Raw genomic sequence first — 24,939 nt, forward strand, 5'->3', positions numbered from 1 at the left:
TTCCCATATTTACACTCTAATTTCTCAAACTAAATGATGAAATTCAAGACTAAATCATGGAATTAGACCAAATATGAGTAAAGAATACTTATCCCAATAGATCCACTGAGAATCTCCTCAAAGTTCACCTTCTCCCGAGCTCTCTAATAAAATTTCGAAATTATGGACCAAACCCTCGATTTTAAAAATATAAACTGACTACCCATATATTCTTCATCGCGAATGAGACATCACCCTCGCGTTCGCAAAGCTCAAGGCTTCACTGACCAAATTCGCTCCTTAACGAATGCGAGGGCCCACATGCAAACGCGATGACCACACGGCTCGACCCTACACGAACGCGGAACACTAATCGTGAACGCGTAGCCTTAAACTCATACACCTTCGCGAATGCGGGATTTACATCGCAAACGCGAAGAACAACTTGACTGCCTCGCTCATTAACCCTTCGCGAATGCGAGAACCTCTTGCGAATGCGAAGAAGGATTTCTCTGCAACAAAATACCAGAAAATCTGCCAAGTCCAAAGTCCAAAAATTGATCCGTTAACCACTCGAAACACACCCGAGGCCCTCGGGACCTCAACCAAACATGCCAACATATCCCATAACATCATTCAAACTTGTTCCAACCTTCGGAATGCTCAAAACAACATTAAAACACCAAATTTGCATCGGATTCAAGCCAAAGAATTCCAAAAACTTCCAAATTCTGCTTTCGATAAAAAAGTCTATCAAACATCGTCTGAATGACCTGAAATTTTACACATACGTCACAATAACATAACGGACCTATTTCAACTTCCGGAATTCCATTCCGACTCCTATATCAAAATCTCACTTATCAATTGGAAAACGCCAAATTCCAATTTCGCCAATTCAAGTCTAAACCTTCCACGGACCTCCAAAATACATTCCGATCACGCTCCTAAGTCCCAAATCACCCAACAAAGCTAACCAAATCATGAAAATTCTAATCCGAGATCATATACTAACAAGTCAAAAACTTGGTCAGCCATTTCAAATTTTAAGCTTCAAACTGAGAACTATTTTTCCAAATTAATTCTGATTACCCTCAAAACCAAAACCGACGATTTACATAAGTCATAATACATCACACGGGGCTAGCCATGCCCGAGAACTGGCGAGCAAAGTGAAAAAGCTCAAAATGACCGGTCGGGCTATTACATCCTCCCCTACTTAAACATACGTTCATCCTTGAACGTGCCCAGAGTTATTCCGAAAACCATCGAATCACTGTGTAACCTTACCATGCACATACTCGGGGGTGATCCCACGTCACCCTATCTCATATAGGTCCGATAACACAATGCAACTGAAATTTCACAATCCAACCTAGCCTATAAACCTTAGAACCACATTTCCACTTCTGAATTCATCTACAAGACCAGAATCTCACATCTATTCACTGAATAGGCCCGAACAAGTTGTAATAAACCATACCTACCACCTTATATGCCATTACATTATATACCACATACTCAAACACTCGCATCGATAACTTCTAATCACAGTAGTTGCCCAAAACAACTGAATACCAATAATACCTCTTATCAAATAAAGCGTCATTCCAACACTTTCGTATACTATCAATGATAACTGAAACACGCAGTAAGTCATAACCATTCCTTAGATCAACCATTCATGAAGCCACTTCTCCTTTGGCAAGGACCATAGCAACTTTCTGAGCCAAACCTCGATATTATCCTTCCAACATGCTGAAATCGAATCCGTTTGTATTCATTCTAGATCCCAACGATCTCATCTAACCCAACACAACCACTCTTGTGACATGGCACATCAATACCATCTAAAGCCACAACTCGTGTAACCCGCACACCAATAAACAACAATCCGAATGTACTTAAATCATGAAAATGACTCGAATGAAAGAGTTGTACCGCAAGCTCACCAATACCACCACAACACAATGTTGAGAACCCATCACACGTCGTAGAACCAGAACACACGAATCTATCCCGCAGGATCATACCTCCACATAGCTTCGCTCCAATGCGCGACCTCATCCAAACACTGGTCCAACATGAAACACCTCAAGTCACTATGCTCAAATCGACAACCACACACAATTTAATGTCTAGAACCAAAGCAAATCATCATAACCACTGCAAAGCAATTGACATAACATTGCACAAACCCGAAAGGACACAACTGATACGCCATCTGCTGAGCAATACTCAATACTCCCCCCGCTCAAATTCCACTGAGAGACCCAAATAAAATTGCACCACAAGTGCCTCTAACCAACAAATCCCAATGCCTCACAACACGGAAAGGTAACTCATAGATCTCCCAGATCACTAATAAGCTCAATAACAATTGAATCAACACATCCCTCAACCATACAACGTGGAGTAAACCAAGCCGAATCGATGTAGAACACACATCCATAATGGCCTGCCAATGAACCCTTTATCAAGGAGTTCCTGAAGCTGCTCCTTCAGTTCTTTTAACTCTGCCGGTGCCATACGATATGATGCCCGTCACCAAACCAATACCGAAATCAACAACCTTGCCTAGCGACATGCCGGCAGCAGGAAACACTTCCAGAAAATCCCTTACCACAGGAACTGAATCAATGGTAGGAGTCTCTGCACTGCCATCCATCACGAAGGCCAAATAAGAAAGACAACCCTTCCCAGCCATTTGCTGGGTCTTCAAAAATAAAACCACCCTACTGGGAACATAATCCGTCAAACCTCGCCACTCAATTCGTGGCATTCCTGGCATAGCCAACGTCATCGCCTTAGCGCAACAGTCCAGATTAACACAACACGAAGACAACCAGTCCATACCCAATATCACCAAAATCTAGCATACTAAGCAATAAGGATCTACTCGGGTCTCCAAACCTCCAATAGTTACCACACAAGTCCGATATATGTGGTCCCCAATCACGACCTAACCTGTTTATGAGAACTCTCAGTCTCCAAATCCATACAGCACGCGAATCACCATATCTGATCCCAACTCCACCGTCCGAATATACAACATACCTCTAATACCCAATCATCCCACGGGAGGTACTCCTATAATTCTTCTGTGCCACCAGGCAAACTCAATCACATTGCCCTTTTCTGAAATGTATACCCTCATCAAGCCACACCAATTAATAATATCATTTCCCTAATTATCTGAAGCTACCCGAGCTGCCTAAGAATTTGTGACCTTCCTTTCAAATTTGAACTGTGACCTTACACATGCAAATCTCACTCCTACACAATATACCACATATACCATACCATCCTAGGGTAACCATGAGAACTTCATATCCCTTCCGAGCCACAAACAACTATATATTCAACTAGCCAAGAACTCTCCATTGATCCCATCTAGAAGAAAAATCACTTCACATCCCATGCTCCTCACGCTTGTAGAAAATACGCATCTCTAACCGTGGTAGAAACCATCAAGAACTCTCCGAATTCCATTTGCACAAAGCTAAACTGTCAGGACTGAATCCTTTTAACTCAACGAAGCTACGCAAGCCACTAAATCCCAAGAGCATTGCCGTGAAACACCTGTAGAAACTCATTACCTTGTAAGCATCCAAAGAACTAATCATATCCTTACCATGCCGATCCGTCCTACTATCAAGCTATCCTATCTATCCAAGTTTCCTTTTGATTTACTTTCAACTTGATACTCCTTCTTGTTATAACACCACAATTCCTCTACCCAGACTCACCACACAAGACCCAAGCATAAAACCACACAGTCTAAGGCTCATAAGTCGCTGAATACTCGCTTAAATATTCCCAAAAGTACCACATTCAAAATACCTACCCTGAAGGGATTTCCTGCGAATCCAAAGTCGTTACCTTCACCTTCCTGATACTGATATATAGAATCCCATAATTGGTATAGAAATGCCACAAGTCTTGAGACCCTCCAATGCATAGAAATGCCACAAGTCTTGAGACCCTCCAATGCAAACCTCAGTTTCTAGCCAAACATACAACCTGAAAATCTCCAATTATTACATGTAAAATCTTGAACCCACTAGAACCATTCTCGAGAGTCATCCTCTCTACTCAAATCGCAATTAGACCGATCAAACAGACCGGACGACCCGTGATCCATTAGCACTTTGACACCGCAGAAAGTAATCTTACCTTAATACAACCAAGCAACTTCCTATTCTATGCACCGTACACCATTTACTCATAACAACTCAAGTCATTCTGTGATTCTTATATACCCATAAAACATAACATAACCTTTATTGAAATTTTCTGTACTCTAGCCATCCTCAGTCTCAACCTCCATAAGCCATAAATGATTTACCAGTACACCTCAAACTGGAACCAACATAGCACATAACCATGCAATCAACAAATCAATAGCAGACTCCCCCACTTGGCTCAAGCCATAGATCAAAACACATAATAGCTCATAATACCATAGTGGATTAAACTCAATCCTTCATAAGCTCATGAAACACAGACCATATAGTACTTCAAATCTTCTGCAAATATCGCGTTCACCCTCGTAACAGTCAAGCCCACTCTCTTAAGCGACCCAAATTTAAATTGCAACACATATATTTTACTGGTAAAGGAGATCTTCCAACAACAACATAAGGACCACACAAACTTCAGAACACTCCGCAGGAGATAAACCACATGCTTCTCCTCAAACTAACATCTCTTATACCCTTCCACCGTCATAAACATTACGCAGTCACTTAATCTTCTTGTAAACTCGTCTCACAACGCGAAATCTATTTCACTTCCCAACTAGGTAACATGAAAAGATCCTTCAACACACACACAACTCGGGCCATATGTCTAATCATGATGGACATCAAGCACCGGATAGTTCTTATTTCCCCCAAGAAGACCCTTCTCGTCTCATTCAAATTATATGAACCCATCTCGCAGTCATATCATGCTCATCACATAGATATCCAGTCATCACTCCTACTAATAGGGACACTATTAGACACATGAATTCAAAAGCATGTGCTCACATAATCAATGCCTTAGTGCTCAAGCTATAGGCAAAAATCCGGTGTCAAGTCCTCTAGACTGGCCTAACATCAACACACAGAGATCACATCTCGCCCCTCGATCAGGGAATCACAAGCCATCGATGCATATTTGATACTGACCGCTCATACGTGCATACAAATGCGTGGAAGGAATTCAAAGAGTTACATTTCAAGCTGAATCAAGGACGCACGATAAGAATTCAATAATGTGAAGTTTTTCCTAAAGGTTCTGCAGCCTCTCGAGGATAAGTACAGATATCTCTTTGCCAATCCGCGAGACTCTACTAAACCTACTCATGACTCATGAGACCTATGTAACCTAGGCTCTGATACCAACTTGTCACGACCCTAAAACCGACCCGGTCGTGATGGCGCCTATTGCGAAACTAGGCCAGCCGACATAACTCCCGAATTAACCATTAATCAATAAAAATCATTTTAAGCCTTTAATTAATCAGATATCTCATAATGTAAGTCTAAATGAATAGTGCGGAATAAATACATAAGCCCAACATCGGGGTGTCACAAGTCACGAGCATCTACTAAGGTCTGAATACAACAGAGAGTCTAAAAATGTACTAAATACAATCTAAGGAAAACAAGAGGGAGAAAAGTAGTGCTGCGGCCGTCAGGCAGCTACCTTGCTAACTCGGATGACTCTGCCACTAAGCAATCAACACCCGCTACCGGGTTCAGAAATACCCGAATCTGCACACAAGGTACAAGGAGTAATGTGAGTACTCCAACTCAGTAAGGAATACAAGTAAATGAAAGCTGAGCAGTAAGAAAACACGTAAGCCACGTCAAATGCTACAACAAATGCAGGATATTTCCAACACAGTACATAAATTATTTACTTTGTAAATGATGCTCAGTTTCGGTAAAACCTTTTAAAATAATTTTCAATAGTTTCAAATGAGTGATAAAACAATGAGTAAATATGATAGAAATGTAAACAGCCCCTCGGGCAAAATATGTACCATAAACCGCCCCTCGGGCATAATATCAATAGAACCAGCCCCTCGGGCTACTTCACAAGCACTCGTAATCAGCCCCTCGGGCATAACATGAATCAAGAACCGCCCCTCGGGCAATAATATGAACCAACAACAGCCCATCGGGCTACATCACATCACTCACACTGGGTACCCGCGCTCACTGGGGGTGTACAAACTCCGGGAGAGGCCCCTTACATCCCAAGAACAATATCAAGCCATCTCGTGGCATAATCAAATAGGCTCTCGGCCTCATATCAAGCCACCTCGTGGCATAACAAATTAGGCCCTCGACCTCATAATCATAACCAGTACCACACTGTTGCGGCGCGTATCCCGATCCCATATATCCTCACAACACAGGCCCTCGGCCTTACTCAGTCAGAAATCTCTCATGCCACCCAGGAAACAGTAAAAAAACATGATGCTCAGCCCAAAATATCATTTTAAAATATCAAAACGGAGTAAATATGGCTGAGTTATGAAAATAGTAGAATACAATATGACTGGGTACAAATATGAAGTAAAAATGGTGAGGAATAGTAGTAAAAATCTCCTAAGGGTCCAAAACAATTGGCACGAAGCCCAAACATTCAACCCAAAACATGGTAATAATTTCTAGACACAACGATATCAAACAGTTTACAATCAAATACGTGACTTAACAGTCATATGGGATGGACTAAGTCACAATCCCTAATGGTGCACGACCCCACACTCATCATCTAGCGTGTGTGTCACCTCAAAGTAGTACAACGATGTGAAGTCCGAGGTTTTATACCCGCAAGACAAACATTTACAATCATTACTTACCTCAATCCGGTCCAAAATCTAGACTGCAATGCCTTTGCCTCTTGATTTGGCCTCCGAATGCTCCAAATCTAGCCAAAAGCAGATTCATACCATCAAAATATGCTAAGGGAACAAAGCCCATTCAAAAATATCCAATCTATCCTAAAAATCCCGAAATTGGCCAAACCTGGCCCTCGGGCCCATGTCTTGGAATATGATAAAATTCACATCAATAGAATCCTTACACTCTCACGAGTTCGTACATATCAAATACATCAAAATCCGATATCAAATGCCCATTCAAATCCCCAAAAGAATTCTCAAAATTTTCTTCCATTTCCCCCCAATTTCCACTCTAATTTCTCAAATTAAATGATGAAATTCAAGACTAAATCATGGAATTAGATCAACTATGAGTGAAGAATACTTACCCTAATAGCTCCACTGAAACTCTCCTCAAAGTTCACCTTCTCCCGAGCTCTCTAATGAAATTTCAAAATTATGGACCAAACCCTTGATTTAAAAATATAAACTGACTGCCAGGTATTCTTCATCACGAACGCGGCATCACCCTCACCTTCGTGAAGCTCAAGGCTTCACTGACCAAATTCGCTCCTTCGCGAATGTGAGGGCCCACACGCGAACACGATGACCACACGACTCGATCCTACGCGAACGCGGAACACCATTCGCAAACGCATAGCCTTAAACTTATACACCTTCACAAACATGGGACCTACATCGCGAATGCGAAGAAAAACTTGAATGCCACTCTCATTAACCCTTTGCGAATGTGAAAACCTCTTGCGAACGCGAAGAAGGATTTCTCTGCAACAAAATACTAGAAAATCTGCCAAGTCCAAAGTCCAAAAATTGATCCGTTAACCACCCGAAACACACCCGAGGCTCTCGGAACCTCAACCAAACATTCCAACAAATCTCATAACATCATTCAAACTTGTTCCAACCTTCGAAATGCTCAAAAAAACATTAAAACACCAAATTTGCATCGGATTCAAGCCTAAGAATTCCAAAAACTTCCAAATTCCGCTTTCGATCAAAAAGTCTATCAAACCTCATCCGAATGACCTGAAATTTTGCACACACATCACAAATGACACAACGAACCTACTCCAACTTTCGGAATTCCATTCTGACCCCTATATCAAAATCTCACTTATCAATCGGAAAACGCCAAAATTTCAATTTCACCCATTCAAGTCTAAACCTCCCACGGACCTCCAAACAACATTCCGATCATGCTCCTAAGTCCCAAATCACCCAACAGAGCTAACCAAATCATAAAAATTCCAATCCATATACTAACAAGTCAAAAACTTGGTCAACCCTTTCAAATTTTAAGCTTCAAATTGAGAACTATTTTTCCAAATTCATTCTGATTGCCCTGGAAACCAAAACCGACGATTTACATAAGTAATAATATATCACACGGGGATAGACATGTCCGAGAACTAGCCAGAGAAGTGCAAAATATCAAAATGAGTAGTTGGGTCATTAAAATTTGCAGGAGCGAAAGTCCTGGCAGTGTTATATTTTGAAGGGATTCCAAGTTTTCTTCATTTTGTGGACTTTGCAAGCTCGACTAGTGGTGATTTTTAAAAGGAGTTTCACTAGATTTCAAGAGGTAATCAACTTTTTATCATTTTTAGTCATTAATATTGAATACGCATTGAATTTTCCACCAAGATTAGGTGTTTTTGAGGTGAAACTTTGGGAATTTTGGACTAGGGAGAGAGTTAGATTTGAGGGTTTGAGGGCCAATTTTTTGTCGGAATTGGATGGTTGGACTCGTTATTGAAAAGGAAATTTTGTCGGGTTTCGAAGTATGGGCCTGGGGTTGACTTTTTGAATTTGTTTAAAGAACTTAACTCTATCGAATGAAATCGATTCCTATAGCTTGTATTGATTATATTAAGTTTTTTTGTGACTAGATTCGAATCGTCAGGAGGCCGATTCACGAGGCAAGGTTTTGTTGGAGCTTTGAGTTGTGCAATTTGAAGTAAGTAACACTTCAAAACTTGGTATTAAGGTATAAATCCCTAAAATACATGTTATATGGTTGGTGTTGGAGTGACGCACATGCTAGGTGACGGGCATGTGAGCGTGCACCGTGTTAATTATGACTCAGATGATTATGTGGTACTATGTAGTTATCTAGTCTTGTTTCTATCCATGTAATTCCTATGTGTTAAAATAATTAAGCTGTGATCCATGATAGAAATCATGTTTAGGCTATGTGCATATTCTGTTGGGACCCACTAAGGTAATTTCTGCTTTTGAGTTATTTGCTTAAGTTGAAATTATGTGCTCAACCATATTTATTCATTGGATATCATATCTCAGTGTCTGTTATCATTTATTGTTACATCATGATATCATTGTTTGGGCTGATTGGTATGGGATTTGTGAGCCGAGAGACTGGAGAGATTGATGATTGAGTTGGAGCCTGAGAGCTGAATTATAAGTGACATTTAAGGATCGGGTTGCATACCGCGATAGGCTTTATTTATTTATTTATTTATGAGATCGGATTGCACGTTGATTTATTGATTTATTATGGGATCGGGTTGCACGCCACATCATGCCATGTTGGCTTATATTAGCTCTTGGGCAGGATCCGCCCCTCTGGAGTTAGATATACTAGCAGCTAGCGCATGTGTCATGCCCCGATCCTTGCTTGAAATAGCATAATACTTATAATCTCCAAATAATCTTGTCCTTGAATTAATGTCAATTACCTTACAATAAATTCATCGTATAATACTACAGGGTGTAACATCTTCATAATATAATACTGCAGAGCATAACATCATCGTACTATAATACTGCGGAGCATAACATAATCGTAATATTGCAGGGCGTAACATCATTCCCCCCTTTGGAACATTCATCCTCTAGTGTTAACTGACGCACTTATCATTTTCATAACCTTTGTCTTTCGAATACTTTAGTACTCTCCTTGCCATCTAGGCAACTATTCTGTGAATAATTCCAAAGGACAGGGCATTCCCCCCGTTAGGCCTCTTTCTCACACCACAACTTGTGGTCGAAATCCTTCCAATCTCGTAACTGTCTTTGACCTTGTAAATGCGCCTATACGACTCTTCTATCCTTTGTAAACTAAACTAAAACCCAACCTCTATCTGATGTCTGAACTATTTACAACCTTTTGTACTTGAGTATCTCGTATCTTCTTCACCTTTACTTTACTTACCTTTTAATCTCGCATCGTATCTTCTGTTTCTTTCATAACCTCCCTTCCACATAAGTAGAAGTTACATCTACGCCTTAAAGCTCTATTGTGTAGCACCTCTAGTGCATACAAAATCCAGCAAAAGCTTCATACAGACTTCTTACAACTTAGATCTATGGCACGATCTGGAACAAAAGAAGGGTAACATTTCCTAAATGACCTATAGCCTCTCAATTATAAGTATGGCGTACAACACACCCATAAGTGAGACTCTACTAGGCACGAATTTATAGATTCCCTAGGACACGACCTGCTCTGATAGACAGAAATGTTAGCAGTAAATAAGAAGAGAGCTAATGAAGCATTAAGAGTAAGATGTGATACATGGATGACAATGGTAGGTCAAAAAGATGACAGTATTACAGAGTCTATAGTCAAGTGAAGGAAAAGACGAGAGGTGACATGCCTTGAGACAACAAAAAATATAGGCCATAAAGTCATATCCTCACTTTGAGAAATAAGTTCGTGACTCCTACGCAACTACCAGAAGGAAAAGTTAGACCCCAAAATAATAGAAATCAGCATGGGCTGATGAACAAGATAAAATAAATGTGAATTAGGGACTAAGTGATTGGATAATAGTCGACATCAGAAGAGTTTTAGATTTTGTTTCAGCAATAATAGAATGGACAACAGAAGAAGATTCATGAGAAATTCAGAGAATGGTCATTTAGGAAGACGCTTCCCTAAAGCAAGCAATGTGAGCAAAGTTAAGCTTAAGGAAATATGTGTGCCAGTTACACTAAGGAATTTCGTTATCCTTGGTACAGAAGGATTACCGCAAGGCAAGTAAGGGTCATCGATAATGTGAGAAGACGCTAATGATGAAGAGGTAAAGCATTTATAGGTAGATCGTCGTAGCGCTAAATATTAGTACTTTCCTAAAGGGGGAATATGGAGTGATGTGGCATTAAGTCAGAATTAAGTGGTTCTAGTAATTATGGAATGGTAAAGGAAGAATGCGATAAAATGAAAAAGGGATGCGATTGCACTTATTCAAAGCCTACAGATATGCTACGATACCAGAGCATTATGCAAACACGACATCAAAGAGAGGAAGTAAGGGTTCCTGCCCGAGATGTTATTGATTAATAAGGAGCCAGTGGTAAGTTAAGACAAAGGGAATAACTCAAGAAATATTACGCAGAATATTGATATGGGAATGGGCCAACAAGTCGTTATGTCATGCCCCGAGCTTGGGGGGCGAGACCGGCACCCGGTGCCTCACCTATCATTGCGTACCACTTGCGACTAAGAGACTTTGAACATGTAATGTCATACTTTAGCCATGGGCCACATTACAAGATAATGTGAGAAGCAAAATATAAAATTGAATAGAGGCTAACGCTGACTAAATGTCAACATAAAGCTAGGCCGACAAGGCCGTCATAACTACTATAACTGAGAAGCCAACAAAATATACGTACAGGAACTACAAGCCCAACATACTGCACTAACTAACAAGATACGTCTGCAAGCCTCTACTAATAGATGTACTGTGATTGGAACATGGCCCTAACCTCCACATAGCCTATATGTATATATACACAAGATTACACAAAACTTCTAGACCCGACAACTCTGAAGGACGTGGAGCTACCGATAAAGCTGAACTCGGGCAATACCTACTGAGGAGGTCTACTCGTCTGTCTGTCTGAACCTGCACACATGAAATGCAACGTCCCCCAAAAAAGGGACGTTAGTACAAAATATTGACCAAAACACAACCCCAAAACTACGTTTTGATGGATTTGATAGCTACATATTGTGATTTCAGACTTGGGCGTATGCCCAGAACTGATTTTTGAAGTCTGTAGGATGATTTATGTTTATTTGCTAAATTTGGCAAATTGAAGTTGAAAAGTTTGACTATAGGTTGACTTTTAGTGATCGAGATCAGAATTTGAATTTGGGATTTGGAATAGGTCTGTTATGCTATTTATAACTTTTCTGCAAAATTTGATAACATTTGGAGTTGATTTGATAGGATTCAGATGTTTTGTTGTAACTTTAAAAATTCTTGATCTTTACTTTGAAATTCATGCGTTTTAGAGTTCAATTTGTAGTTTTAGCTGTTATTATTGTGTTTTGATAGCGCAAGCGAGTTTGTATGATGTTTTTACTTGTATGGAGGTTTGGTTTCGAGCCCCGAGGGCTCGAATAAGTTTCGAACATGTTCCGGAATGGTTTTGACTGAAATTTGAAAAAATAGTGCTCTGGTGTCGCGATTGCGAACACCAAGGTCACATTTTCGAAGGTGACAGAAGGAGGGGGGGGGGTAGTTGTCGCAAATGAGACTTCCCCTTCACATTTGCGAAGTCAACATGATTCCAGCATAGTTCGCATTTGCGAACAAAAGTTCTCTTCTGCGATAGTGGACATTTGCAATTGCGATGCCTTTCTCACAATTGCGAGGATGCATAAGGTTGTCAGGGTTCGCAAATGCGAGCCCTAGTTTACAATTTTGAGGGTTCACATGTATCGCAAATGCAACATCTACAACTAGTTAAAGGGCTGGAAGACGGAATTTTTGAACACATTCTCTAATTTTTGAACCCTAGACTCGGTAGGAGGCGATTTAGAGAGGGAATATTTACCTACAAACTTTGTATAAGTCATTCTAATCTATTTCTAATAACATTCCATCAACATAACTTAGATTTTAACATCAAAATCATCTGAATCAAAGTGAAAATTTGTGAAATTTTATCAAGTTTTTGAAAAAATAAGAAATTGAGTTTTGAGAGTCGATTTGGACTCGAATTTTGAAACTAATCATGTATATGAACTCGTGGGGTCATGGGCTGTCGGAATCTATCATTGGACCCGGGTTTTGACCGGAAGGACCCTGGGTTGACTTTTATTGACTTTTTAGAAAAATTTTAAAGATCTTAGTTTTATATATTGTAATTAATTTTCCTAGCATTGTTTGATGATATTAAGTTAATTTTGGTTAGATTTGAGCCATGTGAAGGCAAATTTTAAGGAAAATTCTATTTTCGAGTGTTGAATTGGCCTAGTTGAGGTAAGTATCTTGTCTAACTTTGTGTGGAGAACTACCCCTTAGGATTGATATTGATTGATTTATTTGTGCTATGTGAAAGCCGTGTACGCAAGGTGATGAGTGGGTGCACGGGTTGTGCATGGTATTTGGCCGGTTTAGGATACTTAAACTATTTTCCATGCTTTAGTTGAAATGTCATATCATGCTCTAAATCCTCTTAGTTAATCTATTCTTGTTTGTATTAGTGTATCCGTACGTGCCTTAATTGACTTGTTTAAAACTTGTTCTACACCCTGCTTGATAAATTGCTCCCATGCCTAAGTTGAACTTGATGCCTATTTTATTGTTACATGCTATCTCTTCATTGTTAATTATCATTATTTGAAGTTATTGTTCATTTTTATCCCATTCACTCTTGATTATCATTACTTGAATTTATTGTTCATTTTATCTCTTTCCTCTATTTTAAGTTATAGTTATACGTCTCTTCCATTGTGAGTCATTCATATTTAATATCGTGGTCATACGTTATCTCATGGTTGAGTTGTTGGTGTTGAGGTTGTGAAGGTCGTTATCATGTTGAGGCAAAATTATTATTGTTGAAACGTCTTCCTTGTTGGGCATTTTACATTCACTGTGTTTGTGATATTCTTGTACCCATTGTGGTGGAGCCATGTGCTATTGTTGTGAAAACGTTGATATTGTTGATTATTGGCAAATTGTGATATATGGGCACTTATGGTGTGAGTTGTTATTGTAATGTGATATTGACGAGCATGTGGGGTATAAGGTGGGACTTATGTGCGTGATGCTTGTAGGGGAACTACGTGAAGCCACGCAGCGTCATAAGGTGGGCTAAAGTGCATGTAGCTATTTCGGGAAAACTATTTTCAAAACCTATTTCAGATGTAAGGCTTATGTGGCGGTGTAAGAAAAGATTGTGAATTGTGAATATGAGGAAATACCTAGGTTGTGATTCTTGACTTATACGAAGCGATACCGCAGTGATGATTCTTATTGTACACGAGGTGGTACCTCATTGTGATTCTTTTTGTTTATCTCATTTTGCAAGTAGTTTTGGTGAAAACGTTCCTTGTTGACTTATTCTTCCTTGTTTAGCAGTTGTTGTGTGTATATGATCGTCTTAGTTCTCTTTAGCTGCTTCTTTTATGTTATTCCCATGTTTAATTTTCGGTATTAGTTCATATTATTCTTGTTTTGTATCAGTTATTTCTCCGCTTTCCATTTTATCTGTTCTTATGGTTTTATTATGTTATTTATATTATAGTAGGTGTCTTGACCTGGCCTCGTCACTACTCTACCGAGGTTAGAATTGATACTTACTGGGTACCGTTGTGGTGTACTCAAACTATATTTTAGCACAATTTTAGTGCAAATCTAGGTACGTCTGCTCATGCCGGACACTAGAGTAATTTGAGTTGTTGCTTTGGAGACTTTAAGGTATACCTGCTCCACGTCCGCAGGCCTCAAAGTCACCTTTCCTTATTCTTAGTTACTGTTTTCAAACAGTGATGTACTGGACACTTTAGCTTACTTTGTAAAGCTTATGACTCTGTTCCACCAGTTTTGGGAAGTGTATTGTGGTGGATTTTGTTTCGGACGTTTATATTAGTTATTCAGTCTTGTTTTAGTATTTTGTTAATTATTTCTGTTTAATTGTTATCAAATGCTAGGCTTACTTAGTCGTAGAGACTAGGTGTCGTCAAGACATCCTACTGAGGGCAATTGGGATCGTGACACCAGCCAAATTAGGACAAAATCAGCCCTTGGGCGTCACGCTTTGCGCCTGGCGCAAAGATGGACACTGAATTTCTTAGCCTACTGCCAACGACATTTTGATTGGTTCCTAGCGCGAACCTGGGCACCGAACGTTTTCCACTTTTTTGCTCTGCTGCCCTTGGCGTTTTGGTTGGTACCTGGCGCGAACCTGGGCACCAAACTTGTACTTCCTCCAAATTCTTCCATTTTTACTTTAATTTGCATGCAAATTTTCCAAATCACTTTCATTTGACTCCTACACATAAAAACACCACGAATTAGAATAAATCATTACATTACACATACAAAACCCGTGACATATGAGTAATATGCGAGGCGATATGCATATAAATACACATAATTTGTGCCGAATATCAACACCCACACTTAAACTCTTTCTCGCTCTTAAGCAATGGGACTCTCAACTACACCCCATCAACTAACACATCAACTATGGAGGAGCAATTCAAATTTTAATCATACACTTTACCCTTGACTATGGTTGATACCGACAATCAAGCATGAGCATACGAAATTCACATTCTTTCCATTTTAAACATGCCCAAGTATAAGTTTCTTAAGTCAACCAATTCCAACAACCTACCCATAACCACCCTACCTCAAGAGCCGACTCATTACCACCAAGCACCCTCAACTCGTGCACTCACCAATCAAGAGAAGTTAATAATATTACCAATCCGTGATGAGATCATGTACCTCACCAACTAACAAGAGAGTGAATATAAATGTAGTCCACACATTCAAGTACGACTTTGAACATAAATTAAGGACATCACACAATTGTGCAAAATTCGCTCACTCTTACAAATAAATTCATGTGTATCCTGTGGTCGTACCATACATCTCTACTAATCTAAGCTAGCCAAGTCTAGGATCAATTAGGATTTTATGGGTTGTAATGTAGGCTAAGGGACAGGTAAGATATATTTAGGAATAGTGACTAACCCTCCTAAGCACTTTAATACACTACACTCAAGAATCAAGTATACATTCTTCTCAATCAATTCACTCACTACAAACCATACACAACATAACCTTTTTTTTAATTAAGTACTTCTACATCCCCACTAGCACGAATTAGTAAGATTAGGAGGTGTACTTTTTTTTCTTTTTAACTATCAACATTATTTGTACTTTTCATTGCAATTTCCTTGTCTCTTTTTTTTGCACACACTCCATACATTAAGGTTCATCGGCTAGTGATATTTTTCACAATATTAGTGCACCTTATGGGCCCTTCCATGGTTTCACTCAAAATATATTTCTCAATCTCTCACCTTACTAGCAACTAAATGCTTTCGGAGGTAAATATTCAACAAGCATAAGTTAAGACAAAATAAGTACGGTTTGTAATATGGGTGTGAAGGAAAAGTTCCACAGGCTCAAGGGACTAATAACAGAGAAATTTTATTTGTAAGTGACAAGCACATTTATGATAAAGCAAAGAACTGCCTATTCCATCTCCTATACTAGCACAACTTAATGTTTTCTCTTAGATTAACACACATGGCAAGTTCTAGACTCCATAGGATAGCACAGAATATCACGAATCCTCGCACATACATTGCACATGACTCAATCAGGACTGTTCTGTTCAACTCTCAAGTCAAGCAAGCATATGTACTTGAGAATTTTTGAGCAATAATGCACTAGGTGACATGCAAGTCAATCAACTAAGAAAAGGCGTCACAGAATAGGCTATTTATATTACTTAGGCATCACAATTGAAGTCAAATATAATAGGAAGACAAAGTGCATGCCATAGCCTAATGTGCCAGTACCAAACATGCCTATAGGTACCTCAGAGCAACTCAATTTTCTTCTTATCCTACTCCTAAAAAATTAAAACAAAATACCCGGTTCAAGCTACACCCTCGGAAAAGAATTGGTGCCCAAAGAAAACCCAAGGGATACTACCTAACTATCCTAAAAAAAAAAATCTTTTTGGTGCTTTTAATCGGACTTTAATCCCTCAAAAAAACTATCCAAAAGATCCATCGTCGAGAAAAGTCCGAGCTTTTTTTGATTTTTTTCTTTTCCCATTTTTTGTTGTTGAAGAAACTAGACTATTTCTATGATGGGTTCCTAAAATAAAAACAAAGAAAAACTAATAAAAAACAGTTTTATACAATTACATTATAGAAAGTAGTTCCCCCACCCTACACTTATATTATGCATAGTCCTCGATACATGATCACAGAGAAAAATATTAAAATAAGGGTGAGAAATACTCCCTGAGACCCTCTAGGCCTAGCTAGCATATGATTCTCAATATTAAGGGCCAGGACGACCCCACACTTAAGATCAAACAAGCTCCTCATCTTTAACTTCGCGCACTCAGACTTCCCCTACTTTGCAAAATAAAAACAACACACAACTTGACACTATAAAGAAAATTAGAAAAAATAAAATATAATCCGGGGTTCCTCCCAACAAGCGCCTTATTTATAGTCATGACAGGACTCTGCTACTCTGCTTAGGCTGGGCGCTTTTGCTTCTTCTTTCTCCCATGAAGTCTATCCTTTTTTCAAGTTCTAGGAAGATCTCCTCTTTCATCTCTGGTTCTATTCTCAATCATCTTTGCACACTCAACTTGCAACACCACCTCCTCTAACTCAGTTGTCCCATCTATATCACTACAATTTACATAAGGACTCTACTCTATCCCCTTCGATTCTACACGGTAATCATGCACAAGTCCTCATAATGATTAGGGAGCTTAAGTGCCTTGTACACATTAAAAATGATTTCCTCATCATCAACTCTCATCTTCAACTTCCCTTCCTTCACATCAATAATCGCTCCACCAGTAGCTAAGAACGATCGCTCCAAAATAATGGGCACTTCCTCATCTGCCTCATAATCAAGAACAATAAAATCAGCAGGAAGAATAAACTTTCCCACTCGAACTAACACATCCTCAATAATTCCTTCTGGCATAACTAGTGACCTATCTACCAACTGTAAGTGATTGTAGTAGGTCTAAGGACCCCTAATCTGAGTTACTTGAACAACGATAATAGCATCAAATTTATACTAGCCCCTAAATCACACAGGGCTCTACTCTTCTTGTTTCCCAAAAGACAAAGGAATTGTGAAACTCCCAGGATCCTTTAACTTAGGAGGAAGTTTGCTCTGAACTCTAGCACTGCACTCTTCAGTAAGTGAAACTGTTTCAAACTCTGTATGTTGCTTGTTTGCCACAATATCTATGAGATACTTTGGACACTTAGGCACTTCCTGCAAAATTTCCACCAAAGGCAAATTCACACGCAATTGGATCAAAATATCTAAGAATTTCTTGTACCTAGCATCATCTTTTTTCTTCTGCAATCTTTGTGAAAACGGAGGTTGTGGCCTTGTCATAATTATTGGTTCTGATCTTTTGCTTTCTTTCTCATTCTCCTCAACTAGCTTGGGAACTAATTCTCCTTCAAGACTTGCCGTATACTTCTTTTTCTTTCGAACTTATTCTAATACTCTTCCATTTTTCAAGGTAACCGTATTGACTTGATCCTTAGGATTAGGCTTAGTATCACTATGAAGAGCTCCAGTTGGTCGATTATTTTGGGCACTAGCAAGTTGCCCCATTTGTCGCTCCAAATTTTTCATAGCTGCTGCTTGGGCCTGCTGGTCAGCCCTCAACTACTTTAGCATCTCCTCAATATGACTCGTTGAATTCGTGGGTTGTATAGCCTATGGTAGTCTATATTGCTGTTGAGGAGCTTGTGGCTTGTACTGATTCTGAGCACCTTGATTTCCACCCTAATAAAAGTTTGGGTGGTTCCTCCAGTTAGGATTGTAAGTGTCCATATACTGATTTTCCTTGGCTCGATTTGCATTACCCACAAAACATTCAGACTTTGGATTTGCTGGGCATAGATTTCTCATGTAACCTTCTCCACAGACTTCACAAAATACCTGCTGCACTAGCTGAGCTTGTTGATTATTAATAACCAAGGTCTTCTTATTGGCTTGTTTGGCCAATGTGATAACCTGCACTGATAATGCCGAAACAACATCTAACTCGAAGACCCCTGCAAACTTTTGAGTTGTGTGCCTACCTATCTCTCCTTGCTAATCAGGATTACTTTTGGAGAATTTATTCAATAATGCATAAATTTCATTAAAGCTTTTCTCCAACACCTGACCTCTCGCTGCAACGTCCACCACAACTTTTGTCTCTAGATGTAGCCCTTCTATGAAGGTATGAGCCAACACTTCATTTTTCTAGTTATGATGAGGACAATCTCTGAGCAGCCTATTGAATCTCTCCCAAGATGAATATAAAGACTCACCCGACTTCTGTTCGAAGGCTATGATCTCACTTCTGATCTTTGCAATTTTGCCTAAAGGGAAGAATCGTACCAAAAATTTCCTAACCAGATCATTTCATGATGTAATAGAACTAGCTGGTTCCGCCTTCAACCACTGATTTGCTTCGCCCAATAGAGAAAAAGGGAACAGTGCAAGCCTCACATAGTTTGGAGTGACTCAGATAGTGATATAAGTATCACTAATTTCCAAGAAGTCCAGGATGCGTTGTTGTGGATACTCGTGTGGAAGACCCAAATATTGCCCATTTGCATGTAGTAACTGGATCATGCTCTATTTTAGCTCAAAATGCCTAGTGATTCTAGGCTTCATAATGCTGGAAATGATATTAGCAATGCTGGGCATCGCCACCTTCTGAACAGCCATATGTTGCTCTTCTACCATATTCACAAGTAGTTGAGCAAGTGCCTGAAGATTATCTGTGTCCTTTGCCTCTCTCAACCTTCTGTGAAATGTTTTCTCAAGTTCGGGGTCAAAGCCTTGAAGTCTATCCTAGCTCCTGACCCTTCAGATTCAATCAAAGTTCCTGAGACCAGAGCAACCAATAAGAACGTTATACTTGAAGAAATAAACAACTAAAGTAAAAGCTAGTAAAATAGTCAATATTCAAGTCCCATGCAACGATGCCAAAACTTGTTGCTCCCAAATGCACACGCAAGTATACGTGGTCGTACAAGTAATAAAGTGATAAATCAATTATCGAACCCACAGAAACTTGTGTTAACTACCCATCAGTTTCACCAAGATTATTATTCAGTCGAGTCAATTAGAGTTCAAAAGTGTGATTGTACTAAGAAATAATTCTAAAAAGTTACTCATTAATCAAGCAACAAAATAATTGTTGTGTATTCAGTAGAGATGAATATTCCAAGATTGTGATCGATTCACCAATCCTATTGCATTTTTGTTAACTCTCCCTTTCATATAATTTGCTCATGGTTGCTAATTAATCGAATAATTGCTCTCGTAGTATTCTCCCAAATTACTATTCGCCTATTCAAAATAGATTAACGCATATATTCCTATAGAATCAATCTATTAAGATTACGATATTCAATTGAACATGATGACTAGGTATATTTCTATCCTAACCACAGATCCGCCCCCATTTAGAGTTAAGATCATTCCCTCTTTAATTCTTTTCTAATTTAGATGTAGTTTTCCAATGCATAGCATAGATAGTAAATAGAGCCTAACTATTGGTCAGACAATTGAGCAATTAATCACAGATTTGAAGAAACAACCATATATATAATCAAGGTAAAGTCAACTTCGAACAACAATATTCATGGATAAATCACAACCCCAAAACTTATGGTTTTAGCCATTCGTGATAAAATTAAACAATTTCACAAGTGTTTGAATAATTGAAAATACTAAGAAAGATGAAGAAAAGCTGAGAATTCTTGCTCCATAATGTTCTATGTATTGTTCTCGCGACCAAATAATGCCCCCCTCCCCCCCCCAAAAAAAAGGATTAGAACCCCTTTTATACATGTTGGGGATGTGTAGGGTTGGAATCACGAAGTCCCAGCTGAATTAGAACAAAATTCGCCCTTGGGCGTCACGCTTTGCGCGAAGCTGGACACTTAACTTCTTAGCCTGCTGTCAACGACGTTTTGGTTTGGTGCCTAGCACGAACTTGGGCACCAAATGTTTTTCACTTTTGTGCTCCGTTGCCCTTGGTGTTTTGGTTGGTCCATGGCATGAACCTGGACACCAAACTCGTACTTCCTCTAAATTCTTCCATTTTTTCTTTAATTTGCATGTAAAATTTTCAAATCACTTTCATTTGACTCCTACACATGAAAACACCACGAATTAGAATAAATCATTACATTACACATACAAAACTCACGAAATATGAGTAAAATGTGAGGTAATATACATATAAATACACATACTATAGTTGTAAACTCTTTATATTTGATATTTTGATTTTACCCCTTATGATATGCTCTATAGAAATAACATGACATATCTAAAATCAAAAAATTCTAAAGGGTGCTTTTGGTAAGTCATTTACATTTAGTTTATGGGTCAAAAGTCCTTTTTTCTTTTTTCTTTGTTAAGCTCATAGAATGGAGCAAAAAGCAATTTGTGCCAAAATCTTGTTAATCCTATAAATTTTAAACCTTTTACTTTTTTCATTAGCTTATATTTGGCAAACTTGAATTCATTCAAATTCCTTTGAAATAGAAAAGTGATATTGGGACTTCTGAAAATGATAATTAGTAAAGAAAAAGAAGTAATGGTCCATTTTAATATTGAATGTAAAGTACAGTTCTCAACAAGAATTCTGATAGAACTACTAATACCTAACATTCATAATACCCACCTTTCTTACATAGAACAGTTAGCTGCACAAAAAAGGAAAGGTGAATTTCTACTAACTAGCCATTCTTTTTTTCCTCCTATAATATGGAGTTATCAGCATTTGATGATTCCCTTATGAATAGTCTTCCATGCCACCTCCTGCAGCTTCAAGTTTCATTTTTCACAGAGGGGATTACCCTCTTCTCATGCATCATTAGCATTATCGTTATTGCTATTATTGTTGGATGTGGCAAGAGAAATTGACTCGTTTACTCGCCCTGCTACCTATATGTATTTGTGGCATGTAATATCCAATTTTTTATGCTTTTATCTCTTCATTGAACTCCTTTCTAATGCACACACATTTTGTTTTTTTTCTTTCTTTTTTCTATCGCAGTGTTGTTTAGCATAAGATACGGGCTTTATGGCGATTGTCACATGGTTCTTGGACCTAACACATCGCGATTGCTTAGGGTGAGTTCTCTGTTTGTGAAGCAGGTTGAGGTAAGAGATGATGACAAGACAGGAGTTTCCATTTATGGGTTCTCAGAGAAGCCTGAATTAAGTGTAGAAGCCAAATGGAGCTCGTCGAGATTCGTGGTTGTTGGATCATACAGTGGCAAGGTTTGCATGAACAAATCTTGTGCTTTGTCATCATCCATTTAAAGGATATATGCTTAAAAGTCACTGATTTGAATACAGGGGTTTTCTCTGTGGCTGAACAAAGGTTCAAGAATCGGAATAAAATGGCAAGCACAAAGCAGTATTTTGAGTCAACTTGAAGTGTCTTTAATCAAAGGTACCAAGAGTTTGGTATACGTAATGAAGTCGAAAACTAGATATGCCAATAAGTATGTCATTTTTGTCTTCAACAGGGGATCGAATGCATGAACAAGTGCTGTCAACAAACTCTGCTAGATTTGATGTTTCAAATGGAACAACATATGGTAAGTTGGTAACAGCTTAAATTTGCACTAGTATATGCTTTTTGTAACTATGTACTATCTTGTTTTCCTATTATGTGATGGTGTTTGATTTGGTAGGGAGCTTAAGAAGTTAATTTCACTTGGTTTCTTTTGTTTCTAGTTGATTGTAATAGACCCTTATTGTATAGTGACAGTCCTATACAATTCATCTTGCTTTCTTTTGTTTCTAGTTGATTGTAATAGATTTGCCTACAACCTTGAATTAATTAAACCCTTGTTGGTTAAGGTATAGAAGCAACATACAGAATTGAGGAAGATGACAGGTACAACATTGGCATCACAAATCAAAACTCCAAAGGTGTCATACTGCTCATGAATGTGAACATTTCATCAACAATGTACAACATAAAGAAAGCAAAGAGTATTTGTTCGACAAAAAATGAACCTTGTCGCCTCGATCTGTCATACCCTTCCACCCAATACGTTGTTCTGGCAACACCTGATACTGTAAGTCCAAACTTTTCTTAAAACATCAAGCATGGCAGACAATGTTCATCGAAATTTAAGAGCTTAACGATCGATGTGTCTACTGCAGCAAGATCTGTCTGGAATGTCTGTTGCAATATCTTACATTGCCCGTCTTGTCACTTATGTTGGAATTTTAGGTAATCTCTCAGGCAACTAAAGTCTCAAGATAATTACCATTATGTTATATTAAAAGTTAGTAAGATCAAGAATTTGACTAGTAGTTAAAATGTTGGCCTTACCTAATAATGTGTGGCAGGAATAGCTGTAATAATCATTTGCTTTATACTGAAATCTTTGGGAGCTTGTGATAATGAGAGCTATGTAGAAGAAACACCGGTAACAAGAGAAATAACCGAGACCGATCCAATGTTGCCGCATAAGGAATTAGGATCAATTTACGGAACATGTGAAGAAGAGTCAAATTCTGGAAAATCAAGCTCTTCAGAGGATTTATATGATGGGAGAATATGTGTTATTTGCTATGACAATACAAGAAACTGCTTCTTTGTTCCTTGTGGTCATTGTGCAACTTGCCAGGAATGTGCTCAGAGGTAAATTATTCTTTTCACAGATAGAATATAGTAATGAAAATTCTCATAGGCGGAATTTCTTGCAGGATCATGGATGTTGAAAGTAGGGTGTGCCCAGTGTGCAGAAGGCCAATTTACAAAGTTAGAAAGTTGATCATTCCTTAAACAGGAGGATGTTTTTTTGCTTTCTGGAAATTTTTAATGAAGTTGTGGATATGTGTAATCAGTACCTATGAACTGTTAGCAATTCCATAGGTTTGTAAACAGTAAACTGTAGAATCATAGCAAAATTAATGATCCCTAGAGAGATGACCAGTTATTTGAAATACAGGTTGTCATTTGTGGAAGCGAACGGGTTACAAGTTCGGCCTGGTTTTTTTGGTGTCTTAAAGGGATGGATTGTTCTTTCTAAGGCATTATTTATTAGTGAGCTTTTAAGTATTGTCACAATGTCACTGTATGGGTACATACAAGGTAAAAATAGGGGGTCTCTCTGTTAACCAAGATGCACAAAGATAATATATGTTGTTTCAGAATGAATAAGATATCGAGGAATTGTCGTTGTTACATAGAGAAAACCATTTCTTCTCATCAGGCTATTAGTAAAGATTATTTTACTAAACCAATTAAAGTATAGGGTCAAAAACAATAGTAATTCTTAGTCCCTAGAAAAGTATTTCTTGTTAGCTGATGTATTTGGATATTCCAGTACCAGCAATCCATTTTAGAAATTAATTTCTTTAATAAAACTTCCGGCTATGAAAAGATTCTGAGATGTCAGCTTGGTAATCAGATACTGTAGTAGAGATTAGAAAACAAGCAACTGGGGCACTGTGACATAGGACATGACTCCCATAACATACGCAGTAAGTTGAAGTAGAGTAATTTTATTCTCGTACAAATCAAAATTTTCCGTTGAAGTACAAGAGTAAAGGCCAAAATTTCAATCATTCCTATGACAAGAAAGGAATCTTAAATGACGGAGTACAATTGTTCCGGGACCACTGCACACAAAACCTAAATATTGTTTTTTTTGGATTCAAAGAACGCTATACGTCAAAAAAAATTTCATATTCCGGGCTAGCCATTTCCTATATAAAGTGATTAGGATTTTAGAAAAATTCGTTCACAAATTTTTTTAACTCCCATTCAATTTTTTCTTGTTGTTAAATTTTGAAGCATTTTTTCCGTAATATCTGAAGAGCGTAGAATAAGAGTTTCATTATATTGGGGGGTGAGGTTGTGATGGAAAATAAATCTGTGAGGTATAGTTTATCTCCACAGGGTCATGTTAAATTACCATTTACAATAGAGTACGATAAATTGATATCGTTGTTATGCAAAAAAAATGGGTGTGAGGAAACGTTCAGTGATACTTAATGTAACCGGAAGATATCCGTATTCCG

The 24,939-nt window shown here is 38.5% G+C and overlaps 1 protein-coding gene and 1 non-coding gene across 3 annotated transcripts; both read left to right on the forward strand.

Moving 5' to 3' along the window:
- Positions 1-19,129: 19,129 nt before the first annotated feature.
- LOC142175051 (small nucleolar RNA R71) lies at positions 19,130-19,236 on the forward strand. Its single transcript, XR_012704241.1, has one exon. It is a non-coding gene; the product is annotated as a small nucleolar RNA R71 (small nucleolar RNA).
- A 2,437-nt stretch (positions 19,237-21,673) lies between these two features.
- Positions 21,674-24,088, forward strand: LOC107795099 (E3 ubiquitin-protein ligase APD2-like). 2 transcript variants are annotated; one of them, XM_016617680.2, is made up of 8 exons: positions 21,674-21,849; positions 21,947-22,173; positions 22,252-22,348; positions 22,425-22,496; positions 22,762-22,982; positions 23,071-23,140; positions 23,260-23,554; positions 23,620-24,088. In XM_016617680.2, exons 1-8 carry the CDS (start codon positions 21,795-21,797, stop codon positions 23,696-23,698), a joined length of 1,116 nt encoding a protein of 371 aa, XP_016473166.1. In that variant the 5' UTR covers positions 21,674-21,794; the 3' UTR covers positions 23,699-24,088. The 2 variants fall into 2 exon arrangements, with proteins under 2 accessions (XP_016473166.1, XP_016473167.1); XM_016617681.2 differs by having other exon boundaries at positions 21,674-21,840.
- The last annotated feature ends 851 nt before the right edge of the window (positions 24,089-24,939 follow it).

Source organism: Nicotiana tabacum, chromosome 20 (genome assembly GCF_000715075.1).
Source record: "Nicotiana tabacum cultivar K326 chromosome 20, ASM71507v2, whole genome shotgun sequence".
NCBI classification, from domain to species: Eukaryota; Viridiplantae; Streptophyta; class Magnoliopsida; order Solanales; family Solanaceae; genus Nicotiana; species Nicotiana tabacum.

Excerpts from the sequence above, each read along its gene's own strand:
- LOC107795099 (XM_016617680.2), top strand. The coding sequence starts at position 21,795 with ATGTGGCAAGAGAAATTGACTCGTTTACTCGCCCTGCTACCTATATGT. Across the intron at positions 22,349-22,424 it reads TGAAGTGTCTTTAATCAAAG|GGGATCGAATGCATGAACAA; the intron begins GTACCAAGAGTT and ends TGTCTTCAACAG. Across the intron at positions 22,497-22,761 it reads TTCAAATGGAACAACATATG|GTATAGAAGCAACATACAGA; the intron begins GTAAGTTGGTAA and ends TTGTTGGTTAAG.